Source organism: Macaca fascicularis, chromosome 20, assembly GCF_037993035.2.
Source record: "Macaca fascicularis isolate 582-1 chromosome 20, T2T-MFA8v1.1".
NCBI classification, from domain to species: Eukaryota; Metazoa; Chordata; class Mammalia; order Primates; family Cercopithecidae; genus Macaca; species Macaca fascicularis.
Window position 1 is genome coordinate 85,029,834 of NC_088394.1, and position 23,478 is coordinate 85,053,311.

Below are 23,478 nucleotides of genomic sequence, written 5' to 3' on the forward strand. Positions count from 1 at the left end.
TGGGCCGTGGCAGGAAGGCAGTGCCCCCCACCTGCCTGCGGCCGCGCCCATCCACATTGGCCCTTGCAGGGCCGGCCTTTGTTCACTCCCTTGAGCTCTCACATCTACACCGTCACATGCCCGGGGCACAGCGAACGGCACCTGGAGGGCGGGGGCCCCTCCCTCAATATCTCATGAATGGCACCTGGAGTGTGGGGGCCCCCCTCAGTCTCTCATGGGCAGTGCCACTGCTCATCTTCTGCAGAATCCCGACACCATCCCGGAGCCTCTTCAGCCTCTGCAGACGGTGTGGGCACGGCCTCCCCACCTGCGGCCCCGCCCCAACCCCAACTGTGCCATGTCCTGGCGCTGCATCCCCACCCCAGTGGAGGCGTCCCCACCCCAGTAGAGGCATCACCAGGAAGAGGCGAGAGGCCGCCTGTGTTATTCCTGTTCCTGTGAAACGCCCAGAACAGAAAACCCACGGACGCGGACAGCTGACGTGGGGCCAGGTCTGGGGAGGGAGGGTGTGGCGGTCGTGGGCCATGCGGGAGTTCTGACTGGTGCGAGCAGGGGGCTGTGCAGTGTGCGCGGAACACCGCCATGCCGCGCACTGTGAAATGGCAAGTCGTGTTACGCGGGTTTCACCTCCATTTTAAAATCTTCAGAAGCAAAACATAAAGGAGGAGAAAGAATGGGAGAAAGGGGGCTGAAGCCAGCCCTGCCACACCCCCCCATGGTGGTGACACGGTTTTCTGACCAGAGTGGAGATTCGGGACGTCTGCACACCTGGAACCACAGACAACTCCCTAGGTGACGCTCTGTGCACCACGCTAGCCCGGCTTTGCCTGCGGGACCAGCAAGAGCGAGCCAGGCACCAACAGCCCTTCACCAAGCGTCTGGAGGCCGGGACGGCCCGTGGATTACAGAGTTCGCTGCACTGACCCTCGATGTTGACCTTGAAGTGTCTCAGATCTCAGCGTGGACTCTCACACGTGATAAGCGTTCAGGCACTTCCCTGACGCAGGCCAGCGCAAAGGCTTCACACCCCGGGGTAGACGGGAAGTCCCACCTCTGCTCTGCCCCCAGGTCGTGCCCATGCTGATGCCACATCGCCAGGGCCGCGCTCCATGAGCAGCCTCTGCTGTCCCACCAGCACCCTAAACCACAGGCAGAGCGAGGCTGTGGCAGCCTGTGTGGGCCAGTGGGACACGTCTCGCCACCTGGGCTCTGCCCCCACCTTGGCCAGTGTAAGGTCTGATTTTAGCCACGTTGGAACTGTGCAGGGGGGGTGGATACACTGAGCAAATCATGGGTGTCTAATAAATGAGCTACTACAAAGTGTGGTCCCCCTGCCATGCAGAGTTCAGGACAGCCCTTCCTGGAGACATAGGGCAGGTCCTGCCTTAGCCTGCCCGTGTCCCAGGCACGCACAGGTCCCCTCATCATGGACAGCCCCAGGGCCGTCAGGGCGAGGCGCCAGTGCTCCCTGGCCAGCAAGTATATAAAAGTGGAAATGACACCAGAGTCCGTGGGCAGCTGTGAGGCTTCGGGAGATAACTGGGAAAGTGATATCTGAAGGGCCTGGGGCAGGGCAGGCGCAGTGTGCCACGTGAGCGTCTGCTGTGCTGCGTGGCCATCGCTGTGGCATCGACTGGGCCTGAGCACACCGTGCTCGCCAGCCACATATTGTGTGGTTCTTCACCCGCTGGTTCCTAGGCCATGTTCTCTCGGGGCCACAGGGCACTTCTTTCCCTCCACACAGACTCCTGCACGTGGCACACAGGAGCCCAGTGGAATCCGAGCGCAGGGCGCACTTCTCTCCTCCAGGCTCCTCACTCCAGCCTCCCTTTCAGTGTTTCTCCTCTCTTGTAGGTTCTGTGGGGACCCCGCTGCCCGGAGTACAGGTGCGCATTATCTCAGAAAAGCCACAAAAGGAAGGCTGCTCCTACACCGTGCACGCAGAGGGAGACGAGAGGGGGACCAAGGTAAGCCACTCTGCTCTCGGCAGGCTGGTGGCCGTGTGTCCAGACTGGGCTCCCCCCAGGGTGGTTACACTGGTGTGTCTTTCCGCTGGAGGCAGCCTCCCCTCCATGCAGGGGACTGGCCTCCTGGACATTGCAGGTGCCGGCTGGTGTCCTGGGCCCTGCCTGCTGCGGGTTCGTCTGTGCGCTCACAGAGCAGTGGGCAGAGGGAGCCCAGGGCAGAACACCAAAGGGACTCATACCCAGACACACAGCTCCTCCCAGGGGCCCCGTCCATGGGGACAGGCTGATGTGGACCACGATGGCCTTGGCTGAGGGGAAGAGAGAAAGCAGCAGAGGCCATTGTCGTTGATGGGAGTCTGGTTAGAAATATGAACTGGCCTGACCCTGGCACCCATCCTGAGGGGACGCTGACCCCAGGCCCCCAGAGTAGGTGTGGGGAGATTCACAGAGCCCTGCACGCTGAGGTGGGCGCCCATGCAGTACTCTGTGGTGGCCTCCTCATCTAGTACATTATTCTAAAACTGACAAGGGTGAACGAGAAGAAAGGACATTGTCTCATTTCTGTGAGGATTTTAACGTGAGAATCTGCTCGTCACAAGTGAATTCACGTCACAGAGAAAGTTCTAGGGATTATGGGGAAGTGGAATCTTGATTTAAAAGGAAATTTTTTTCTCTAAAGCCAGTATCCACACCTGATACCACACATGATTGACTGTTGCCCTGAGGTTTTCAAAGATTGAGGGATCCTGAGTCTCATCTCAGCACATTTCCTTCTCTGTGGCGCCGTCTCAGCCCTCACGGGGCATGACTGAGCTCCCCACACAGAGGCTGAGGGGCTGTGCGTCCTGTTCTCATGAGGGAACAGCCACACGCCCTCCCTGGACCTTGCTTTCCACACCTGACCACATGAGGGTTGGAGCGATGGTCGTGGTTGGACGTTTTAGCTCCAGCAAACAAGTAGGACGTGGGTGGCTTTCAGTGTCATTAAATGACACTGAAAGGTGCAGTGGCCGCACCTTGTGTGGAGGGCCGCACGGTGTGTCCTGCCTGGTCTGGGCCACCAGCAGTGGGCTGTTATCCCCTGTGGCCCCCACTGTGGCCCCCACAGAGCCGTGGGGCACCTTCCTGAAACCCACCTGGGTGGCTGCCCCTTGCTGGATACCCGCCTCCCCTGCCCTCTGTAGGGCAGCCTCAGGCCCCAGCCCGTGCTGTTGTCCTGACACCCCTCTCCTAGGATTCATGCCTCTGCCCTGCTAGTACTAGGCTGCTGGCCACACCCCGCATATCGGGTTCCTGAATACACCTGCCCTTCCTGGCTCTCAACTCTGTGCCCTGTGGTACCGCTGCCCCCACCTCAAAGACCCCCCAGCTCAGCCAGTCCAGCCCTGTCTGCAGGGACGGGGCTCAGTCTGTGCCTGGGTTGGGGACACCATCTAGTCAGGAATGTCCCAGCAGAGAGCAGAGCATGAGTGGCGTGTGGAGGAGTGCGACGCCCCGTGGCTGTGCAGCCCTCTCCAGGTGTCAGTCAGCTGACGCTTCTGCCTCTCAGCACCTGCTCTGCCAGAAATGGCAGAGATGTTGCCACGGAAAGGGGCGGAGCGGGGGTGGGGAGCGTTTCTGTCTTAAATTAAAACAAAACTTAACAGCTTCACACCTGCATTGGCTGCGGCGTCACCTGACTGCTCCTGCCCGAGTTTCTTTAATTGTTTCTGTCTGCAGCTTTCTTCCCTGAAACAGGCTTGAAATAGAAGCAGCAGACTCAGCTACCTGGGCACCCTGACAGAGATGCCGCGCAGTGGCCTCTGCGACAGGCGTGCAGGGAGACCCTGCAAGGTGAAGCCGCACAGATGCTCTGGGGCTGCTTAAATCTTAGCGTACGGGGGGTTTGCATCTGCTGGCAGCAGGCCCTGGAACATTTCCTGTTCAGCCAAGGAGTCCGTGCAGCAGGCGGGGTACAGCTGCCCTGCAGGGCCTGGCTCCACCAGGGGCCGAGACCCTTACTGGGGAGGAGCACAGCCTGAGGGCCTCAGGGTTTGTGCCCTCTGATACCTGAGATTCAGGGTTCCCGGAGGGATGGGTGGGCGCCCCAGGACGACCAGGTGACAGCATGGGCGCTGTGAACTCTGAAAAGCCCCAGCATCAGGATCCTGCTGCTCTCTCCTGGGGGCTCATGCCAAGCAACTCCCCACCCCATGCTCACACTTACTATTTTCATCTGAGCCCCACACAGTGGCCCTTCTCTCCACAGCATCCCAAAGCCCAAGGGTGCCCCCAGTGCTGCGGTCCCAGATCCACATGGCTCAGGTGAGGCTGTGGCGGTCAGCTGGGCTGTCCAATCCACTCTTATCTGGGCCAAGGTGTGGGTCCCAGCTGGCATCGCTCCCCAGAAGGGCTCCCTCAGGACCAGTTTGTCTCTAGTCATGAGAACAGCTGTCCTTAGGCCTCTGGGATGACTCATGACTCTGGGCAGATGATCAACCAGGCCTTCGGACCTGAATTATGAGGCTTGGTGTCATATTTGTTAGGAAACAAAGTACCCGCAGGAAGGAATGTGCCGTGTGGGGATGGGAGAACACCTTTCCAGGATCATCCCCGGGTCCAGAGTATCTGGACCCTCCCCAGCTGGCAGCTGGCCTGCCAGACCCAGGGCTCAGCCCCCTCCATCACCTTGTCGAGTGGCTGGCTCGTAGCACTCCCTCATGTCCTGTGATGTATCACAGGTATCACACATGCAGTGAACACATGGGTATCACACATACACGCAGTATGCACACAGGTACCACACACATGCAGTGTACACACAGGTATCACACACATGCAGTGCATACACGGGTATCACACGCAGTATGCACATGGGTATCACACATGCAGCACGCACACGGGTATCACTGCGCGCACAGGTATCACACATACACAGTGTGTGCACAGCTATTCCACACGTAGATACACACAGAAAAAACCTGAAGGAAACACCAAAAGTCAAAATGGCTAAGCTCCAGGCTGAACTGTCTGACAGTGTCATAGGACGTGAGGCGCGTGTGCACACTGTGTGTATTGGTGTATGATACCCGTGTGCACACTGCATGTGTGTGTGATACCCGTGTGCACACTGCGTATGCGTGTGATACCTGTGCGTGCACTGTGTGATATCCATGCGCACACTGCATGTATGTGTGATACCTGTGTGTGCACCGCATGTGTGTGATACCCATGTGCACACTGCGCATATGTGTGTGATGCCTGTGCATGCAGTGTGTGTGTGTGATACCTGTGTACGCACTGAGCATATGTGTTATCTGTGCACACTGCATGTATGTGTTACTTGTGTGCGCACTGTGTCTATATATGTGAGATACTCATGCGCACACTGCATGTGTGAGATACCCATGCATGCACTGCGTGTTACCCATGCGCGCACTGTGTGTATGTGTGTGATACCCGTGCATGCACTGCGTGTTACCCATGCACGCACTGTGTGTGTGTGATACCCGTGCATGCACTGCGTGTGTATGTGATACCCATGCGCGCACTGCATGTGTGTGTGACATTTGTTGAAAGCCTACTCTTTCTGCATTACATTGCCATTGCCCCTTTGCTAAAAAATAATTGGACATATTTGAGACGGTGTACATATAGGTTATCTGTTCTGTTCCCTTGACCTATGTCTATGTTTCCATTCTTTTGCCAACACCACATTGTCTTGACTATTGTGGTTTTATAGTAGGTCTTAACAATTGTTATGTGATTTCACCAGCTTAATTCTTCTTTTTCAGAGTTGTTTCAGTGCACATATTAATTTTAGAATTAGCTTGTCTAGCCAGGTGTGGTGGTTTACTCCTGTAATCCCAACACTTTGATAGGCCAAGGTGGGCAGATCACCTGAGGTCAGGAGTTCGAGACCAGCCTGACTAATATGAAACCCCATCTCTACTAAAAATACAAGAATTAGCCAGGCATGGTTGTGGGTGCTTGTAATCCCAGCTACTCGGGAGGCTGAGGCAAGAGAATCACTTGAAACTGGAAAGTGGAGTTTGCAGTTAGCCAAGATCACACCACTGCACTCCAGCCTGGACAATAAGATCAAAACTCCATCTCAAAAAAAAAATAAATAAAGGATTAGCTCATCTATATCTACAAAAAGTCCTTTTGAGATCTTGATTGGAAAGCCAGGTGTGGTAGCTCATGCCTGTAATCCCAGCATTTTGGGAGGCCAAGGCAGGCAAATCAACGTGAGACCAGGAGCTAAGACCAGCCCAGCCAATGTGGTGAAACCCTGTCTCTTCTGAAAATACGAAAAATTAGCCAGGTGTGGTGGCACATGCCTGTAATCCCAGCTACTCAGGAGGCTGAGGCACAAGAATTGTTTGAGCCTGGGAGGTTTAAGTGAGCCAGGATTCTGCCACTGCACTCCAGCCTGGACAACAGAGCGAGACTGTCTAAAAAAAAAAGAGAGAGAGATGTTGATTGGAATTTAGCCATTCTGATAGGGGAGATCACTTTGGGGAGAATTAACAATTACTATGCTGTCTTCCAATCCATGAACATGGTATGTCTCTCCACTTAGATACATGAACATGGTATGTCTCTCCACTTAGATCCGTGAACATGGTATGTCTCTCCACTTACTTAGATCCATGAACATGGTATGTCTCTCCACTTACTTAGATCCGTGAACATGGTATGTCTCTCCACTTACTTAGATCCGTGAACATGGTATGTCTCTCCACTTACTTAGATCCGTGAACATGGTATGTCTCTCCATTTACTTAGATCTACTTTGGTTTCTTTTTTTTTTTTTTTTTTTTTTGAGACGGAGTCTAGCTCTGTCGCCCAGGCTGGAGTGCAGTGGCCGGATCTCAGCTCACTGCAAGCTCCACCTCCCGGGTTTACGCCATTCTCCTGCCTCAGCCTTCAGCGCATCTGGGACTACAGGCGCCCGCCACCTCACCCGGCTAGTTTTTTGTATTTTTTAGTAGAGACGGGGTTTCACTGTGTTAGCCAGGATGGTCTCGATCTCCTGCCCTCGTGATCCGCCTGTCTCGGCCTCCCAAAGTGCTGGGATTACAGGCTTGAGCCACCGCGCCCGGCCTACTTTGGTTTCTTTTGTGTTGTATTCAGCATATAGATGCTGTACTTGTGTTAGATTTATACGTAAACGTTTCTTCTTTTCTTTACTCCTCTTTCTATTCCTTCTCCTCCTTTTCCTCTCCTTTTTAAACTATTGTAAGTATGGCAGGTGGGTGGCCGGGAGAGGGTTGTTTGTTTTTTGAGACAGAGTCTTGCCCTGTCGCCCAGGCCGGAGTGTAGTGGTGGAATCTCAACTCACTGCAACCTCTACTTCCTGGGTCCAAGTGATTCTCATGCCTCAGCCTCCCAGGTAGCTGGGTTTACAGATGTGTACCACATCTGGCTAATTTTTGTATTTTTAATAGAGGCAGGGTTTCACCATGTTGGCCAGGCTGATCTCAAACTCCTGGCCTCAAGTGATCTACCTGCCTCGACCTCCCAAGGTGCTGAGATTACAGGTGTGAGCCACTGTGCACGGTCAGGTTTTTGTTGCTGTTGTTAGTTTGCAATTGTTCATTGCTAGTAGGTAGAAATAGAATTGATTTTTTTGTGTTAGCCTCAAATACTTTAGTTGTTACCTTGCTGAATTAACTTACTAGTTTTAGGAGATTTTTGTAGACCTCTTGGGAATTTCTACAAATACGATCATGTTCTCTGCAAATACGAACAGTTTTATTTCTTTCTTTCCAATCTGTATGACCAAAGCCCTGACTAGGACTTCCATGTGATATTGAACAGCAGCAGGCAGAGTGGACCTTCTTATTTCTGATCTTAGGGAAAGGATCCAGTCTTTCAGCAAGTGTGTTAGTTACTGGCTTTTGCAGATTCCATTCTATCTACAATATGCTGAGAGTTTTTATCACTATATGTATGTTGAATGTTTTCAAAAACTTTTTCTGTATTGATTGATTTTTCTTTATTAGGCTGTTAATATGGTAGATTACGTCGAACCAAGCTTTCCTTCCCAGGACAAACCCCACTTGGTCCTGGTGGGTCATTTTTTTTATGTGTAGTACTGGATTTGATTTGCTAGCGTATTGCTGAGTATTTTTGCGTCTCTATTCGTGATAAATTTTGGTCTGTAGTTTCCCATTTTTATACTTGGGTTGTGTTTGAGGGTGATGCTGGCCTCATTAAATGAGTTGAGAAGTGTTCCCTCCTTCTCTATTTTTTTCTGGAAGAGATTGCGTAGAATTGGTATTATTTCTTCTTTCAATGTTGGTGGAATTCACCAATGAAATCATCTGGGCCTAGAGGTTTTCTTTTCTATTATTACTTTGTGTGTGGGGGACAAGGTCTCGTTCTGTCATGCAGGCTGGAGTGCAGTGGTACAATCATAGCTCACTGGAGCCTTGAACTCCTGGGCTCAAGTGATCCTCCTGCCTCAGCCTCCCAAGTAGCTGGGACCACAGGCATGTGCCACCATGCCCAGCTAATTTTTTTTTTTTAATTTTTGTAGAGTTGGGGTCTCGCTGTATTGCCCAGGCTGATCTTGAACTCCTGGCCTCAAGTGACTCTCCCTCCTCGCCTCCCAAAGTGCAGGGATTACAGGTGTGAGCCACTGTGCCCTACCAATATTTCTTTTTTGAAAGAAAAAGAACTATGAATTCAATTTCTTTAGTGCTTATAGGACTGTTCAGGTTATCTGTTGCATCTTGGGTGACTTTTGGTACATAGAATGTTTGAGGAATTGGTTCATTTAATCTGTTAAATTTCTTTGTGTAGAGTTTCCCTTCAGGCCATGAAACCATTAAAAGGTTAATAAGGGAATTCCCATCTTAACCTTTTCGTGGTTTCAGGGCCTGGGTTATAAATGGCCCCGTTCCTCATGTTGGTCATTGGTGTCTTCTGTTTCTTTTTTCTTTGTTATCCTTGTTGGAGGTTTATCTGTTTTATGGCTCTTTTTTCAAAGAAGTCACTTTTGGATACATTGATTTTTCTTTATTTTTCTGTTTTTAATTTCACCAATTTTGTTCTTGTTTTCTTCTACTTGCCTCTGGCTTTTCTCTTTTTCTAGTTGCTTAAGGTAAGGCTTTAGATTATTGATTTGAGACCTTTCCTCTTTATAAGGTGTACATTTAATGATATACGTTGCCCTTAAGCATTGCTTTAGCTGCATCCCCAAGTTTTTATATGTGTGTATATATATATATATATGTAGTTGTTGTTTTGAGACAGAGTTTCACTCTTGTTGCCCAGGCTGGAGTGCAATGGCACGATCTTGGCTCACTGCAACCTCCACCTCCCAGGTTCAACCAATTCTCCTGCCTCAGCCTCCCGAGTAGCTGGGAGTACAGGTATGCACCACCATGCCCAGCTAATTTTTTGTTTTTAGTAGAGACGGGGTTTCACCATGTTGGTCAGGTTGATCTCGAACTCCTGACCTCAAGTGTTCTGCCCGCCTCGGCTTCCCAAAGTGCTGGGATTACAGGCGTGAGCCACCACACCCAGCCTAAATTTTGATATATTTTTATTTTCATTTAGTTCAGGATATTTTTAATGTTCCTTAAGACTTCCTCTTTGGCTTGCAGATTATTTAGAAGTACAGCACATATTTTTGAAATATTTGGATATTTTTCCATTATCTTTCTATTATTGACTTCTAGTTTAAGTCCATTGCAGTCAAAAGACATGCTTGGTATATTTCAATTCTTTTAAATTTGTTAAGTTGTGTTTTATGGCCCACAATGTGGTTTCTTTTCAAGAATGTTCTGGTGTACTTGAAAAGAGTATATATTCTGCCCAGGCGCCATGGCTCATACCTGTAACCCCAACACTTTGGGAGGCCAAGGCAGGAGAATCACTGCCCAGGAGTTTGAGCCCAGCCTGAGCAACATAGTGAGACCCCATCTCTACAAAAAGTTTAAAAAAAAAAATTAGCTGGGCATGGTGTTACATGCCTTTTGTCCCAGCTACTCAGGAGGCCGAGGTGGGAGGATCACCTGAACCTGGGAGTTTGAGGCTGCAGTGAGCTCTGGATTGTGCCACTGCACTCCAGCCTGGGTGACCGAGCGAGAGTGTGTGTCCTGCTTGTTTTAGTAAATGTCTGTTCTGTAAATTAGGTGAAGATGTTTGATCTTGGTGTTCAGTTCTTCTATATCCTTGCTGGTTTTCTCACCACTTCTTCTGTTACTAAAGAAGGGGTTGAATTTTCCATCTATAACTGCCTGTTTCCACTTTCAGTTTTTGCTTCATATATTTTGAAAGTCTGTTGTTTAGTACATTCACATTTATAATGATTGTGTCTTATTGGTGAATTGACTCTTATTAACATTTAATGCTCTGGTGATACTCTTTGCTCTTAAGTTTAGTTTGATATTAATATAGCTATTTTAATTTCTTTTGATTGGCGTTTGCATGTATAATTGTATTTGAGGGAAGTTTCTTATGGACAGCATGCAGTTGGATTATGTGTGTTTACTCCAGCCTGACAAGCTTTGTAATTGGTATGTTTAGACCATTTACATTTAATGTAATTATTGATATGCTTGAATTTAAGTCTACCATTTTACTATTTGTTTACTCTTGTTCCCTGAGGGTTTTATTGCTTAACTTTACTGCCTTCTTTGAGGTTATTTTTTCGTATTCCATTTTAATTTGTCTCAAGTTTTTTAGTGTAAATGTCTTTGCATAGTTTTTTCAGTAATAGTTCCAGAGACTACAATGTACATACTTCGTTTTTACAGTCTCCTTAGAGTCAACATTTCAACACTTCCAGAAGAATGTAGAGCCACATCCCTGCCTCCTTGTCGGTTCCTTACCCTCTGCCGTTAGGGCGTGGTTAGCGTAATACCTGTATTTGTTGTCAACTCCATTAGACAAAATGGTAATTTTTGCTTTCAACAGTCAAAATTGTTCCTTTCAACAGAAAGGAACTCAACTTCATTCATCCAACTGTTGGCCGCTTCTGTTCCTTTTCCTGTATTCCCAGTGTACCAAGTCTCCTTCTGATACCAGTTTCTTTCTGTCTGAAGGACATTCTACAGGAATTATTTTAGATCAGATCTGATTGCAACAAATTATCTTATTTTTCTTCATCTAAGAATGTCTTTATTTTATTTTCCTTCCTGAAGGATATTTTCATTGGATTAGGAATTCTGGGTTGACAATTATTTTCTTTTAGCACTTTAAAAATATGATTCTTGCCTGGATGTGGTGGCTCATGCCTGGAATCCCAGCACTTTGGGAGGCCAAGAGGGTTGGATCATCTGAGGTCAAGAATTTGAGCTGGGCACGGTGGCTCATGCCTGTAATCTCCGCACTTTGGGAGGCCAAGGCGGGCGGATCATGAGGTCAGGAGATCGAGACCATGGTGAAACCCCGTCTCTACTGAAAAAAAAATACAAAAAATTAGCCGGACCTGGTGGTGGGCACCTGTAGTCCCAGCTACTGGGGAGGCTGAGGCAGGAGAATGGCATGAACCTGGGAGGCGGAGCTTGCAGTGAGCCAAGATTGCACTGCTGCACTCCAGCCTGGGCGACAGAGCAAGACTCTGTCTCAAAAAAAAAAAACAAATAGAATTTGAGACCAGCCTGTCCCATATAGGGAAATCCCATCTCTACTAATACAAAAATTAGCCAGGCGTGGTGGTGCACAACTGTGATCCCAGCTACTTGGGAGGCTGAGGCAGGAGAATTGTTTTAACCTGGGAGGTGGAGCTTGCAGTGAGCCGAGGTCATGCCATTGCACTCCAGCCTGGATGACAGAGTGTGACTCTGTCTTAAAAATAATAATAATAATAATAATAATAATAATACAACTCCACTTCTTTCTGGCCTCCATTGTTTCCGTGGAGAAATCAGTGGTCGTAGGAACCCTTGTTCCTCTCTGTGTGTCAGTGATTGGATTATGATATGTCTGGGCTTGGACATCTTTTGGTTTGTCTTGTCTGTGATTCTCTCAGCTTCTTTAATTTATAGGCTTATGTTTTCACCAAATTTTGAGTTTTTAGCCAAATTTTATCAAACGTCTTTCTGCACCTAAGTCTTGTCTTCTGTCACTGCAGTAACATGAACGTTGTTAGCCCTTTGTGTGTTTTGTGTTTACTTTTCCTGGCTATTTTTCTTTCTGTTCAGATTTTGGGTCATTTCTGTTGCTCTTTCTTCAAGTTGTCAGATTCATTTCTTCATCGTCCTTCTGCTCTTGAGCCAATCCGTGACATTTTTTATTTCTGTATTTTTCACTTTTAAAATTTTCGTTTGATTCTGCTTTATATCTGTTATTTCTTTGTTGAGACTTTCTATTTTTCCATTTATTTCCAAGTGTTTGCCCTTTCTTTTTTATTTGTTCTTTTTTTAATTTTTTATTATTTATTCATTTATTTTTGAGACAGGGTCTCACTCTGTCAGCCAGGCTGGAGTGCAGTGCTGCAGTCTCAGCTCACTGCAACCTCCACTTCAAGTGATCCTCCCACCTCCGCCTCCCAAGTAGCTGGGACTACAGGCACGCACCACCACACCTTGCTAATTTTTGTCTTTTTTGTAGAGACAGGGTTTTGCCATGTTGCCCAGGCTGTTCTCAAACACCTGAGCTCAAGCAGTCTGCCCGCCTCAGCCTTCCAAGCTCGAGCAGTCTGCCCGCCTCAGCCTTCCAAAGTGTGCCCTTACGTTTTGGAGCATTTTTATAATAGTGCTTTAAAGTCTTTTTCAGATAATTCCAATAACTATGTCGTCTCAGTGCTGTCGTATTCTTTTTCTATATGAGTTGCTATTTTTCTCGTTTTTTCCTGTGTTGAGTAACTTTGTATTGTACCCTGGACATTTTTTTTTTTTTTTTTTGAGATGGAGTCTCGCGCTGTGTCACCCAGGCTGGAGTGCAGTGGCGCGATCTCGGCTCACTGCAAGCTCCGCCTCCCAGGTTCACGCCATTCTCCTGCCTCAGCCTCCGAGTAGCTGGGACTACAGGCGCCCGCCACCACGCCCGGCTAGTTTTTTATATTTTTAGTAGAGACGGGGTTTCACCATGTTAGCCAGGATGGTCTCGATCTCCTGACCTCGTGATCCACCTGCCTCGGCCTCCCAAAGTGCTGGGATTACAGGCTTGAGCCACCGCGCCCAGCCTAACCCTGGACATTTTTAATGTTAGGGATGAGATTCTTGGTCTTGTTGACATTCTATAAAGATGTTGAAGTGTTTGTTTTACTGTAACCTAGTTGGCTTAACTCTGCAAAGTCTGACCTTCTTTCCCTGGGATTGGTCTCAATGTCATTTTATTTTTAGGGCCTTTGCCTTGCTGTCTGTACATGTCCCACAAGCATACTGACCAGTGGCCAGTCTGACCATGGCAGTGGAGCAGATAAAGGACAGCAGTGAAAACATTCACCGAATCAGACAAAGTCCGTGGTTTCATTTGAAAAAACAAACGCAAGGCTCTGAGCAGCAGCAGTTAGGCCGGGCACTGTGCGGACAGCCCTGTCACCATGGGGGGCAGATGTTCCACCCCTGTGGGTGGCGTCAGCCCCTCCTGGAGGAGCCCAGGCTGGCAGGTTGGCAGCAGGACGACGCACTGGGCGGAGTCTGCCGTGGGGCAGTGTTGGCCCCAGGACGTGTCAGCGTCCTTTCTCCACGTCAGATAAATAGGTTCTCCTCTTTCGCTGTCTACTTCCCTGGCCCCTGGTTTTTTGAAGTCCATTCCAGATGGCAGGTGATGAGCCTCGGTGAGACTCTGTACACATCCCTTGACCTCCTGGGTCACAGCCAGACGCTTTCACAGCCCTGCAGAGGGCACTGCCCACTTTCACAGTTGAGAAGGGTGAGGGTCGTGGAGCTGGCAGCTGCTCACCTGAAGCCCCTGCTCCTTCTCTGCCCTCCCCAGACCCTCCTGACCTATGAGCCGAGGGCTCGGCCGGTGTCTTCACAGACCCGCCATGTCCGGGGCCTCCCACGTGCTCACGCCATCTGCTCCTGGTGCTGCTGGGACCCCCAGCCCAGGCTCACATAACCCAGCCTCCCTCCCGCCCTCTCCACGGTCACAGTAGAAGAACGGTGAGGCTGTGCTTCCTGGGGCCACGGCAGTGCCCGCGTGCGTAACGGGCCTCCAGGAACCCCCCACCCTCGGGCCCCACCTTCCCTTCCCACGGAGTCTTCCCTCTTGTGATTGGTCACTCAGCCCTGCGGAGGGCACGGCCGGCTCCGAGCTGCCACAGCCCCTGCAGGCGAGGTGTGGACAGATGCCCGCTGCTGTGTTCCCTGGTTTGAGAAACACCCCGAAGGTGGGATTTGGGCACAGGTTTTAGACGTGGACAGGCTGCCTGGATCCAGCTCAGGCCCTGAGTGCTGAGGCCTGGGCCGGTTATGCTTGAGTCTAGAGGATGGGGTAGGAGCACCTGCTTCTGTGGCTGTTCTGAGAGGAATGAAAGGACACCCAGCTCCTGGCCAGGGCACCAGGGCCCACAAAGGACAGCGAGGACACCCAGCTCCCGGCCAGGGCACCAGGGCCCACAGAGGACAGCGGGGACACCCAGCTCCCGGCCGGGGCACCAGGGCCCGCAGAGGACAGTGGGAACGCTTAGCTCAGCATGGTTGGCTTCCACCTGCCGAAACCTGCCTTTTCCAAACATTCCAACAAAGTGCTCAGTTTCAGAAAGCACGCGGCCCTGGGTGGGCTGGAAGCGGCCCACAAAGTGAAAGGGCCAATCCCAAGAGGGTGTGCCCGGCTCTGACCTCCATCTTCTTCATCCTCCACAGGTGACCCCAGGGCTTGAAGAGAAGGAGGGGGAGCTGCTGGTGAGGGGACCGTCTGTGTTTCGAGAGTACTGGAATAAACCAGAAGAAACTAAAAGTGCATTCACCCTGGATGGCTGGTTTAAGACAGGTAGGACCCAGCCCCGTGGGAGTGGAGAAGACCCCGAGGGGAACAGGCAAGAACTCAACTCGCTGCCCAGGTTGAGTGACACCGAGGCTGGGAATTCCCAGAATTTTCAGCCAAAGGCGGAAGATGGGGTGGGGCTGGGGGCTGCTGTTACGGTGCTGCCTCCTGAGCACCCAGCCTCCCCACCGGCCTCTAGAGCAGGCTCCTTGGCCCTGTCCCTGAGTGCCAGGGGCCCCGGTGCCCCGTGACAAGGCTTCCACGCTGTCCTCAGCACGACAGCCGCTCTGGCACGCACGTACCCTGACCACAGACACTGGGCCCCACGCAGCCTGTCCTGGTGGCCCCTGCTGCCCCTCGTGGGCTGGGGCACCCTCCACCTCTGAGGTGCACCCCTGCACCCTGCACCCTGCACCCAGAGACCTCACCACGCCCATGCTCAGCCACACTTGTGCCCTCCACATCCTTCTCCCCCCCGGGGTCAGAAGTCAGTGGCCACAGTGTGGTTGGTTTGCAGTGTGGCTGTTCGTTTACTGTTCCACAAATCAGCACATTCTCTCTGCCTGCCAGAACAGGCCTGTGGGTGAGCGGGAACCTGCCTGCCTGACTGAGGTGGCCCAGGAAGCCTGTGGCGGTCAGGAGAGACGGCAGCACCCCTGGAGCCTACTGGCAGCTACCACTGCCACCCTCCTGCTCTCCCTGAGCCTGCCCTGAGCCTGCTGCCAGGCCCCTCCTTTGTGAGAAGCTGGCTTGGTCCCAGGATCCCGCATCCCGCCCCATGGGGCATATTTGGACGGTGGATATTTGGACATTTGGATAGTGGGCATATGTTGATGGACATCTGGATAGTGGACATATGTGGATGGACATTTGGATAGTGGACGTATGTGGATGTGTTACTAAGGGGTCCTTGCTCCCAGAGCTCCCAAGATGGTGGCGGGCCGCTTCCAAGATGGTGGCAAGCCTCGTGTTCTCTGACCTGGGGTTCTTGGCCTCACGGATTCCAAGGAATGGAATCTTGGGCCATGCGGTGAGTGTCATAGCTCTATTAGAAGCTGTGGGTCATGGAAGAGAACCGTGGAACCCAGTGACTAGTGTTCAGCTCGATTAGGACGAACCTGGGCACTTAGCCGTGCAGGAACAGTGGCGAGCCTTTAGCCCGATCAGGAGCGGCAATGGGCGCCTCGCTGGATCAGGAGCACAGCGGACACCCTGCCGGATCCGGAGGGATAGAAGTCAGCGGCGGGTCTGTGACGGCGGCCGGCAGCCGTGGTGGATGGCGAGCGAAAGCTCAGCTCGAGCCATAATAAACACGGACCAGAAGAGAGCGCAGTTGCAAGATTTAATGGAGTGAAAACAGAGCTCCCATACCAAGGGAGGGGACCCAAAGAGGGTAGCCGTTCCGGGCTCCAATGCCTGGGTTTATATCCCGACCATTGTCCCTCCCACTGCGCTCTCAGGCGATAGATGATTGGCTATTTCTTTACCTCCTGTTTTAGCCTAATTAGCATTTTAGTGAGCTCTCTTTACTACCTGACTGGTCGGTGTGAGCAAGCCCCATGCTTAAAGGCGGACGCGGTCACCTTCCCAGCTTGGCTTAGGCATTCTTAGTTGGCCCAGGAAATCCAGCTGGTCCTCTCAGATGGACATTTGGATGGTGGACGTATGTGGATGGATATTTGGATAGTGGACGCGCGTGGGTGGACGTTCGGAGAGCGGACCGCGTGGGTGGGCGTTTGGAGAGTGGGACCCCGGTGGGTGTGGCTGCAGGTACTCACTGTGGTGTGTTTATCCTGAAGATGTGCGCGCTGCTCCTTACCCCTAGGCAGTGAGATTGTGGTGGTTTTTCTTTTCTTTTCTTTTTTTTTTTTTTTGGCCTGTCTATATTTTATGCTGAACATCATTATTTTATAATAACCTTTAAGTAATATTTTCCAAAAAGAAAGGCCCATTATCACGCATCAGAATCTGTTGACCCGAAATCAGAAACACGTCTGCCCCGTGCCTTTCCACAGGGAGCAGAGCTGGGGGATGCAGCGTGCAGGCGGGACGGGCTCCTTGAGGGGTGCTGGAAGGGGCCATGTTGGCCCGCAGCCTCGCCGCCTCATGGCCTGATCCTGTGGGTCCCAGAGGCCCTGGAGCATGTGCTGCTGTGAGGCGGGTGTGCTAGGTGTGTGGTCATTCCGCACGTTTGCAAAGCGAAGGTTCCATGAGCTCCTAGAGCAGAGGCCAGTGCCCCACGCAGCGTCTCACAGGCTTCCCAAGGCATCCTGGGAGGCACCTCCATGGGCCGGACATCAGCAGAGGACCCAGGGCTGGGGCCCTAGAAGCCTCTCTGCGACAGGACATGGTCAGCACATCAAACACTCCCAGTTTATCTTTTCTATACATCCCCATTAGTGCACACTGAGCTGGGGGAACAAGCCTGTCCATGACTTCCCTTCAAGTGCAGAATTACAGGAACCTGACTAGAGCGGGTCCTGCTTGGAGCCTCCCTCCAGCGCCCTCTGAATGCCCCGACCCCAGCCTGACTCATGCTGCGGTTCTTTTAGTTCCTTATTTGTGTACGTATTTATTTATTTATTTTTAGATGGAGTCTTGCTCTGTCGCCCAGGCTGGAGCGCAGTGGTGCGATCTCGGCTCACTGCAACCTCCGCCTCCCGGGTTTAAGTGATTCTCCTGCCTCAGCCTCCCAAGTAGCTGGGATTACAGGCACCCGCCACCAAGCCAGCTAATTTTTGTATTTTTAGTACAGACGGGGTTTCACCATGTTGGCCAGGCTGGTCTCAAACTCCTGACCTCAGGTGATCCACCCGCCTCAGCCTCCCAAAGTGCTGGGATTACAGGTGTGAGCTACCGCTCCTGGTCAGTTCTTTTATTTTTAAATTCAGATAAAAAGCTGAAGGTGTTTTTTTCTTTGAAAGCACAGGAACCACAGCCCTGTGGATTTTGCGAGTCGCGGGGCTCCCTGAGCCGTGGGAGGGCAGCCGTGTGAGATGTGGGGCTGTGAGTGCGGAAACACTCGTAGTCACCAGTGCCGATGCGTATTTCAGCCGGGGCGGAATTGCATGCATTAATTATTGTAAAGAGATGTCTTTAGGAGAAAATGATTTTGAAATTCAGTTTAATTTCATTGTAACGTGCTGCAAACAGGAAGGGAGTATGTGTGTTTAATTGGCTCTCGGGGGTAAGGCCTGGAAGCCGCATGCCTTTGTCACAGGCCATTAGCGATGCCGCCTGCATAATGAGAGCCTGCAATCAGCTCACAGCTGCCGCCCCTGCCGGGAGAGCATGATATTAAATAGAAATCAGGAGAAATTAAACTTAACCCTTTCCCTGGCCAGCCCCTCCTGCCACACAGATTCTGGCATAAGCTGGCGGGCACAGGGGATGGCCGGGGATGGCTGGACACAGCTGAGGATGGCCAGGATGGCCGAGGCCGGCCTACAGCTCCTCAGCAGTCTCCTCCAGGTCAGGATGAGAGGAGAGGTTGCCAGCTTTGATGCCGGCCGCTCCTGCCCCCTGACCTGCCTCCGTGCCTACAGCCTGCTTGTGCCTCAAGATCACACAGGGGGTTTGCGAGGCCAGGGGTCTCTGCCGCTGCTCCAGGAGATGTCAAAGGTCTGTCTCAAGTAACCGCTCTGACAACCAAAATGATCTCTCCAGATGCTCTGACTCCACGTGCCCTCGCTCAAAGACACATAGGCACATTTGCCGCCTGGGCGAGTAGAAGGTGACACGGAGGTGGGCAGCTCTGCTGGGCAGGTGCGGGAGCAGCAGCAGCCCCTCCTGGGGGTATCTGGGGATCAGGAGAGGGGCGGTGGGGCAGGCCGGAGTCCCTGCAGGGGTGAATGCGGTCTTAGGCTCCAGCCGGGAGAGGAAACCTGTTGAAGGAGCTCCTTAGAGAAGAGCCAGGGATCTCGGGGAGGACCACCAGGGGCTTGCGGGGAAGAATTGAGGGGAAGAGCCCCAGGTCCCGGGAGGACCACCAGGAGCTCACAGGGAAGGATGGGGAGAGGCAAGTGGCTGGAGAACCCCCAGACTGAGAAGTCCTGCTTAGGGAGGGAGAAGAGAGCTGGGCCCGAGTGGCCCCATCCCCCAAGGTTGAGCATCAGCCCAGTCACCTGGGCCCTCCACGTGGTCACAGGCACCACCGCTGGGCACTAGCCTAGTTGTCACCCTGTCTGAAGCATGTTAGGGGCAGCAGCAAGGGCCCACTGCTTCCAGGGCCCGGCTGGGGCTCCATGCGTCCCTGGGCATCCCCAGAACCTTCTGTGTCTCAGCCGTTGGGTGCTTACATCTGGGCCAGTGGCAAAGGGTTAAAGAGACCTTGTGATTTAGTTGGGACTCATTGGCCTCAAGAAGCAGAAAATCAGAGGGACAGCAGCCCCAGCCACCACGGTTTCCCCTGTGGAGCCAGAGCTCCCCAGCAGGCACTGTGGAGGCCAGGTGGGGACTGGCAGTGCCATGGTCCTGGCCCACGGCCTAGCAGCCTCCCACAGCCTCCCACTGTGGGCACGAGGTGGACGCTGAGCCCCCAGGCCTGATGGCACATTTGAAGTCAGATGGGGACACCTGGGCTGTTCCTGCAGCTGTCCCCTCGTCCAGAGGAGGGACCTTCTCAGAAGCCCTAGGGCCTTTGTCTCATGGACTAAAACTCTCTCCTGGCCATCCTGCCTTCACAGGACACTGGGCACCTCTGTGGGGCAAGGGAAGGAACACAGGCATCCTGGTGGGGCCCCAAGACCCAACCAAGGCTCGTCTGGCTGGTGCCAGCCCCTGCACCAAGGGTGCCGACCAAGGTCAGAGCCGATTGTGGGGATGACAGGTGCCGAAATGGCCATGCCTGCCCCAGCCCCTTCCATCCAGCAGAGGGACCTCGCTGGGCCTCCCGCACTCGGCCGGCTGTGCTGTGAAGCCCCCTCTTCCCTTCTCAGAGCCATCCGTCCACGCGACAGCTCCTGAGAGGGACCCTGTTTTGCTGCCTGCAGGTGCCAAGCTGACTGACGGGCCATGCTGAGGAGGGGTGGCCCCAGCCCTCCTGCAAGATGCCCTTCAGTGCAGCCTACAGGGCCACCAGGCCCACGAGACGGGCATGGCCTTCAGATGTATCTTAGCCTGGGTTCCCTAGAAACACACGCGGACTCTGGGCAGAGGGTGAGTGTTTTGACGTTTTTTTTTAAAGCCAAAGTTACACACCCGTGGCTTAAAGACCCAAATGGTTTTAGCAGTTTGAGAAGAACCACAGCCGTGCCCCTTCCCCAGACTCACCAGCTGCTGCTTCTGTGCAGTCTCTGCATCCTGAGGGCTGCCAGCACCGCCACCTCTGGACTCCTTTTTACTGCTGTGACTTGACTCCCGCAGAGGAGGCCCCTCCTCGGGCGTGGCCCGGCTCAGGCCCTACAGCATCTGCACTGTTGAGACCACGGAGTCGCCGATGAGAACTGAGCCCAGGAGACACTGAGATTTTTCCTCTTTGTTTGTTTTCCAGAGTCAGGAAAGTCTTGGTTTTCTTGGTCTTCTGGTGCCAATTCCTGGTGGGCTGGGCTGGTCTCCCCACGGCGCCTCCTTCCCTCCCGGCGAGTGAGGACTTCCGCTCCCAGCCCACAGCATCCTCCTCTTCTCACTTCCGCCCCCAGCTTTGGGGACTGCTTTCCCCGGGGCTTCGTGAGGCAGGGTGTGTAGGGTCAATACTTGGAGACTCGCGTGTCTCTCCGTGTCTTCGTTCTGCCCTCAGCCGTGCTTGCTGGTTTGGCTGGGTATAGGTTCTGGGTTAGAAGTCAGTTCTGTGTCATTTTCTGGCCTTCAGATTTGCTGGTGCCCCAGCCGTGCTGAATCCTGGCACTTGGTGACTCCCTCTTTTCTTTTTTTTGAGACAGAGTCTCGCTCTGTTGCCAGGCTGGAGTGCGGTGGCGCCATCTCGGCTCACTGCAACCTCTGCCTCCCAGGTTCAAGCAATTCTCCTGCTTCAGCCTCCCAAGAGTAGTTTGGATTACAGGCACCCGCCACCATGCCTGGCTAATTTTTGTCCTCCCTGCAGCCACCTCCCCTAGCCAGGTGCCCAGGGGCAACCAACTGGTGGTACCTTTCATGTAACTTGGTTTCCAGCTGCCTCTGCACACACACGAGCACCTGTTCCAGCTGCCTCTCTCTACACACACGAGCACCTGTTCCAGCTGCCTCTCTCTCTACACACACGAGCACCTGTTCCAGCTGCCTCTGCACACACACGGAGCACCTGTTCCAGCTGCCTCTCTCTCTGCACACACGAGCACCTGTTCCAGCTGCCTCTCTCTGTACACACACGAGCACCTGTTCCAGCTGCCTCTCTCTGTACACACACGAGCACCTGTTCCAGCTGCCTCTCTCTCTACACACACGAGCACCTGTTCCAGCTGCCTCTCTCTGTACACACACACGAGCACCTGTTCCAGCTGCCTCTCTCTCTACACACACGGGGGCACCTGTTCCAGCTGCCTCTCTCTGTACACACACGGGGGCACCTGTTCCAGCTGCCTCTCTCTCTACACACACGAGCACCTGTTCCAGCTGCCTCTCTCTCTACACACACGAGCACCTGTTCCAGCTGCCTCTCTCTCTACACACACGAGCACCTGTTCCAGCTGCCTCTCTCTGTACACACACGAGCACCTGTTCCAGCTGCCTCTCTCTACACACACGAGCACCTGTTCCAGCTGCCTCTCTCTCTACACACACGAGCACCTGTTCCAGCTGCCTCTCTCTACACACACGAGCACCTGTTCCAGCTGCCTCTCTCTCTACACACACGAGCACCTGTTCCAGCTGCCTCTCTCTCTACACACACGAGCACCTGTTCCAGCTGCCTCTCTCTCTACACACACGAGCACCTGTTCCAGCTGCCTCTCTCTCTACACACACGAGCACCTGTTCCAGCTGCCTCTCTCTCTACACACACGAGCACCTGTTCCAGCTGCCTCTCTCTGTACACACACGAGCACCTGTTCCAGCTGCCTCTCTCTCTACACACACGAGCACCTGTTCCAGCTGCCTCTCTCTCTACACACACGAGCACCTGTTCCAGCTGCCTCTCTCTACACACACGAGCACCTGTTCCAGCTGCCTCTCTCTCTACACACACAAGCACCTGTTCCAGCTGCCTCTCTCTGTACACACACGAGCACCTGTTCCAGCTGCCTCTCTCTCTACACACACGGGGGCACCTGTTCCAGCTGCCTCTCTCTCTACACACACGAGCACCTGTTCCAGCTGCCTCTCTCTCTACACACACGGGGGCACCTGTTCCAGCTGCCTCTCTCTGTACACACACGGGGGCACCTGTTCCAGCTGCCTCTCTCTCTACACACACGAGCACCTGTTCCAGCTGCCTCTCTCTCTACACACACGGGGGCACCTGTTCCAGCTGCCTCTCTCTCTGTACACACACGAGCACCTGTTCCAGCTGCCTCTCTCTGTACACACACGAGCACCTGTTCCAGCTGCCTCTCTCTGTACACACACGAGCACCTGTTCCAGCTGCCTCTCTCTCTACACACACGAGCACCTGTTCCAGCTGCCTCTCTCTACACACACGGGGCACCTGTTCCAGCTGCCTCTCTCTGTACACACACGAGCACCTGTTCCAGCTGCCTCTCTCTCTACACACACGGGGGCACCTGTTCCAGCTGCCTCTCTCTCTACACACACGGGGCACCTGTTCCAGCTGCCTCTCTCTACACACACGGGGGCACCTGTTCCAGCTGCCTCTCTCTCTGCACACACAAGCACCTGTTCCAGCTGCCTCTCTCTACACACACGGGGGCACCTGTTCCAGCTGCCTCTCTCTACACACACGGGGCACCTGTTCCAGCTGCCTCTCTCTCTGCACACACAAGCACCTGTTCCAGCTGCCTCTCTCTCTACACACACGAGCACCTGTTCCAGCTGCCTCTCTCTCTACACACACGAGCACCTGTTCCAGCTGCCTCTCTCTCTACACACACGAGCACCTGTTCCAGCTGCCTCTCTCTACACACACGGGGCACCTGTTCCAGCTGCCTCTCTCTGTACACACGGGGGCACCTGTTCCAGGCTTGGAGGCCAGGGACTCGGGGGCAGAGGTCTCAGGGCAGGGGCTTGGGCTTCCCTCGGCGCTTTCCTCAATGACCAGGGGCCAAGCTTCACATTCTGTTGCTGGCATCAGTGCCATTTGGGAGCAAAAGTCCGACAGACTAGTTCTGGGCCTCTCTTCACCCTGTTTCCTGGGATCGGGCTTTGGGGGCTGGTGTCACTCCAGATCCAGGCTCAGGAACCGGATCTGCACAGCAGAACAGGCGTTGTTCTTATCTTGCGTGCTGGTCAGGCCACCCCCCCGGCCGGGAGTGCTTCCTCCAAGGCCCACAGACAAGGTCTCGCTGGGGGACTGGGGACTGCAGCACCTCTCTCCACCCACACTTCCAGAGAATTCAAATCTGAGTATTGGGAGATTTATTTTCAATTACAGTGGAAGGCAGAGACATGAAATAGCACCGAATTCAAAGCAGCTCATAAATCCAGGTAATAGGAGTTTATTGATTGCTACATTGTATCTGTCAGAACAAAACTCCTTTAATGCACACATCAGGCCGAGGAGATACACAGCCCATTGGCAGCCAACTCC

General features: G+C 52.9%; 1 protein-coding gene across 27 annotated transcripts in view; it reads left to right on the plus strand.

Annotated features, from left to right (window-relative positions):
* Positions 1-23,478, plus strand: part of ACSF3 (acyl-CoA synthetase family member 3) — a 66,389-nt gene that overhangs the window by 27,331 nt on the left and 15,580 nt on the right. For 15 of the 27 annotated variants that reach the window (XR_012429403.1, XR_012429404.1, XR_012429402.1 and 12 more), the window contains 2 exons: positions 1,855-1,967; positions 14,720-14,846. Coding sequence is in view for 8 of the 27 variants with exons in the window: in XM_045382882.2 (XP_045238817.2) it covers positions 1,855-1,967; positions 14,720-14,846 (240 nt within the window). In the remaining 19 variants the exon portion in view is untranslated. Of the gene's footprint in view, positions 1-244; positions 1,235-1,854; positions 1,968-14,719; positions 14,847-15,410; positions 15,552-19,831; positions 19,998-20,105; positions 20,269-23,478 lie in introns of those variants that run through there. The other 12 variants (XR_012429396.1, XR_012429395.1, XR_012429393.1 and 9 more) reach the window with 7 other exon arrangements.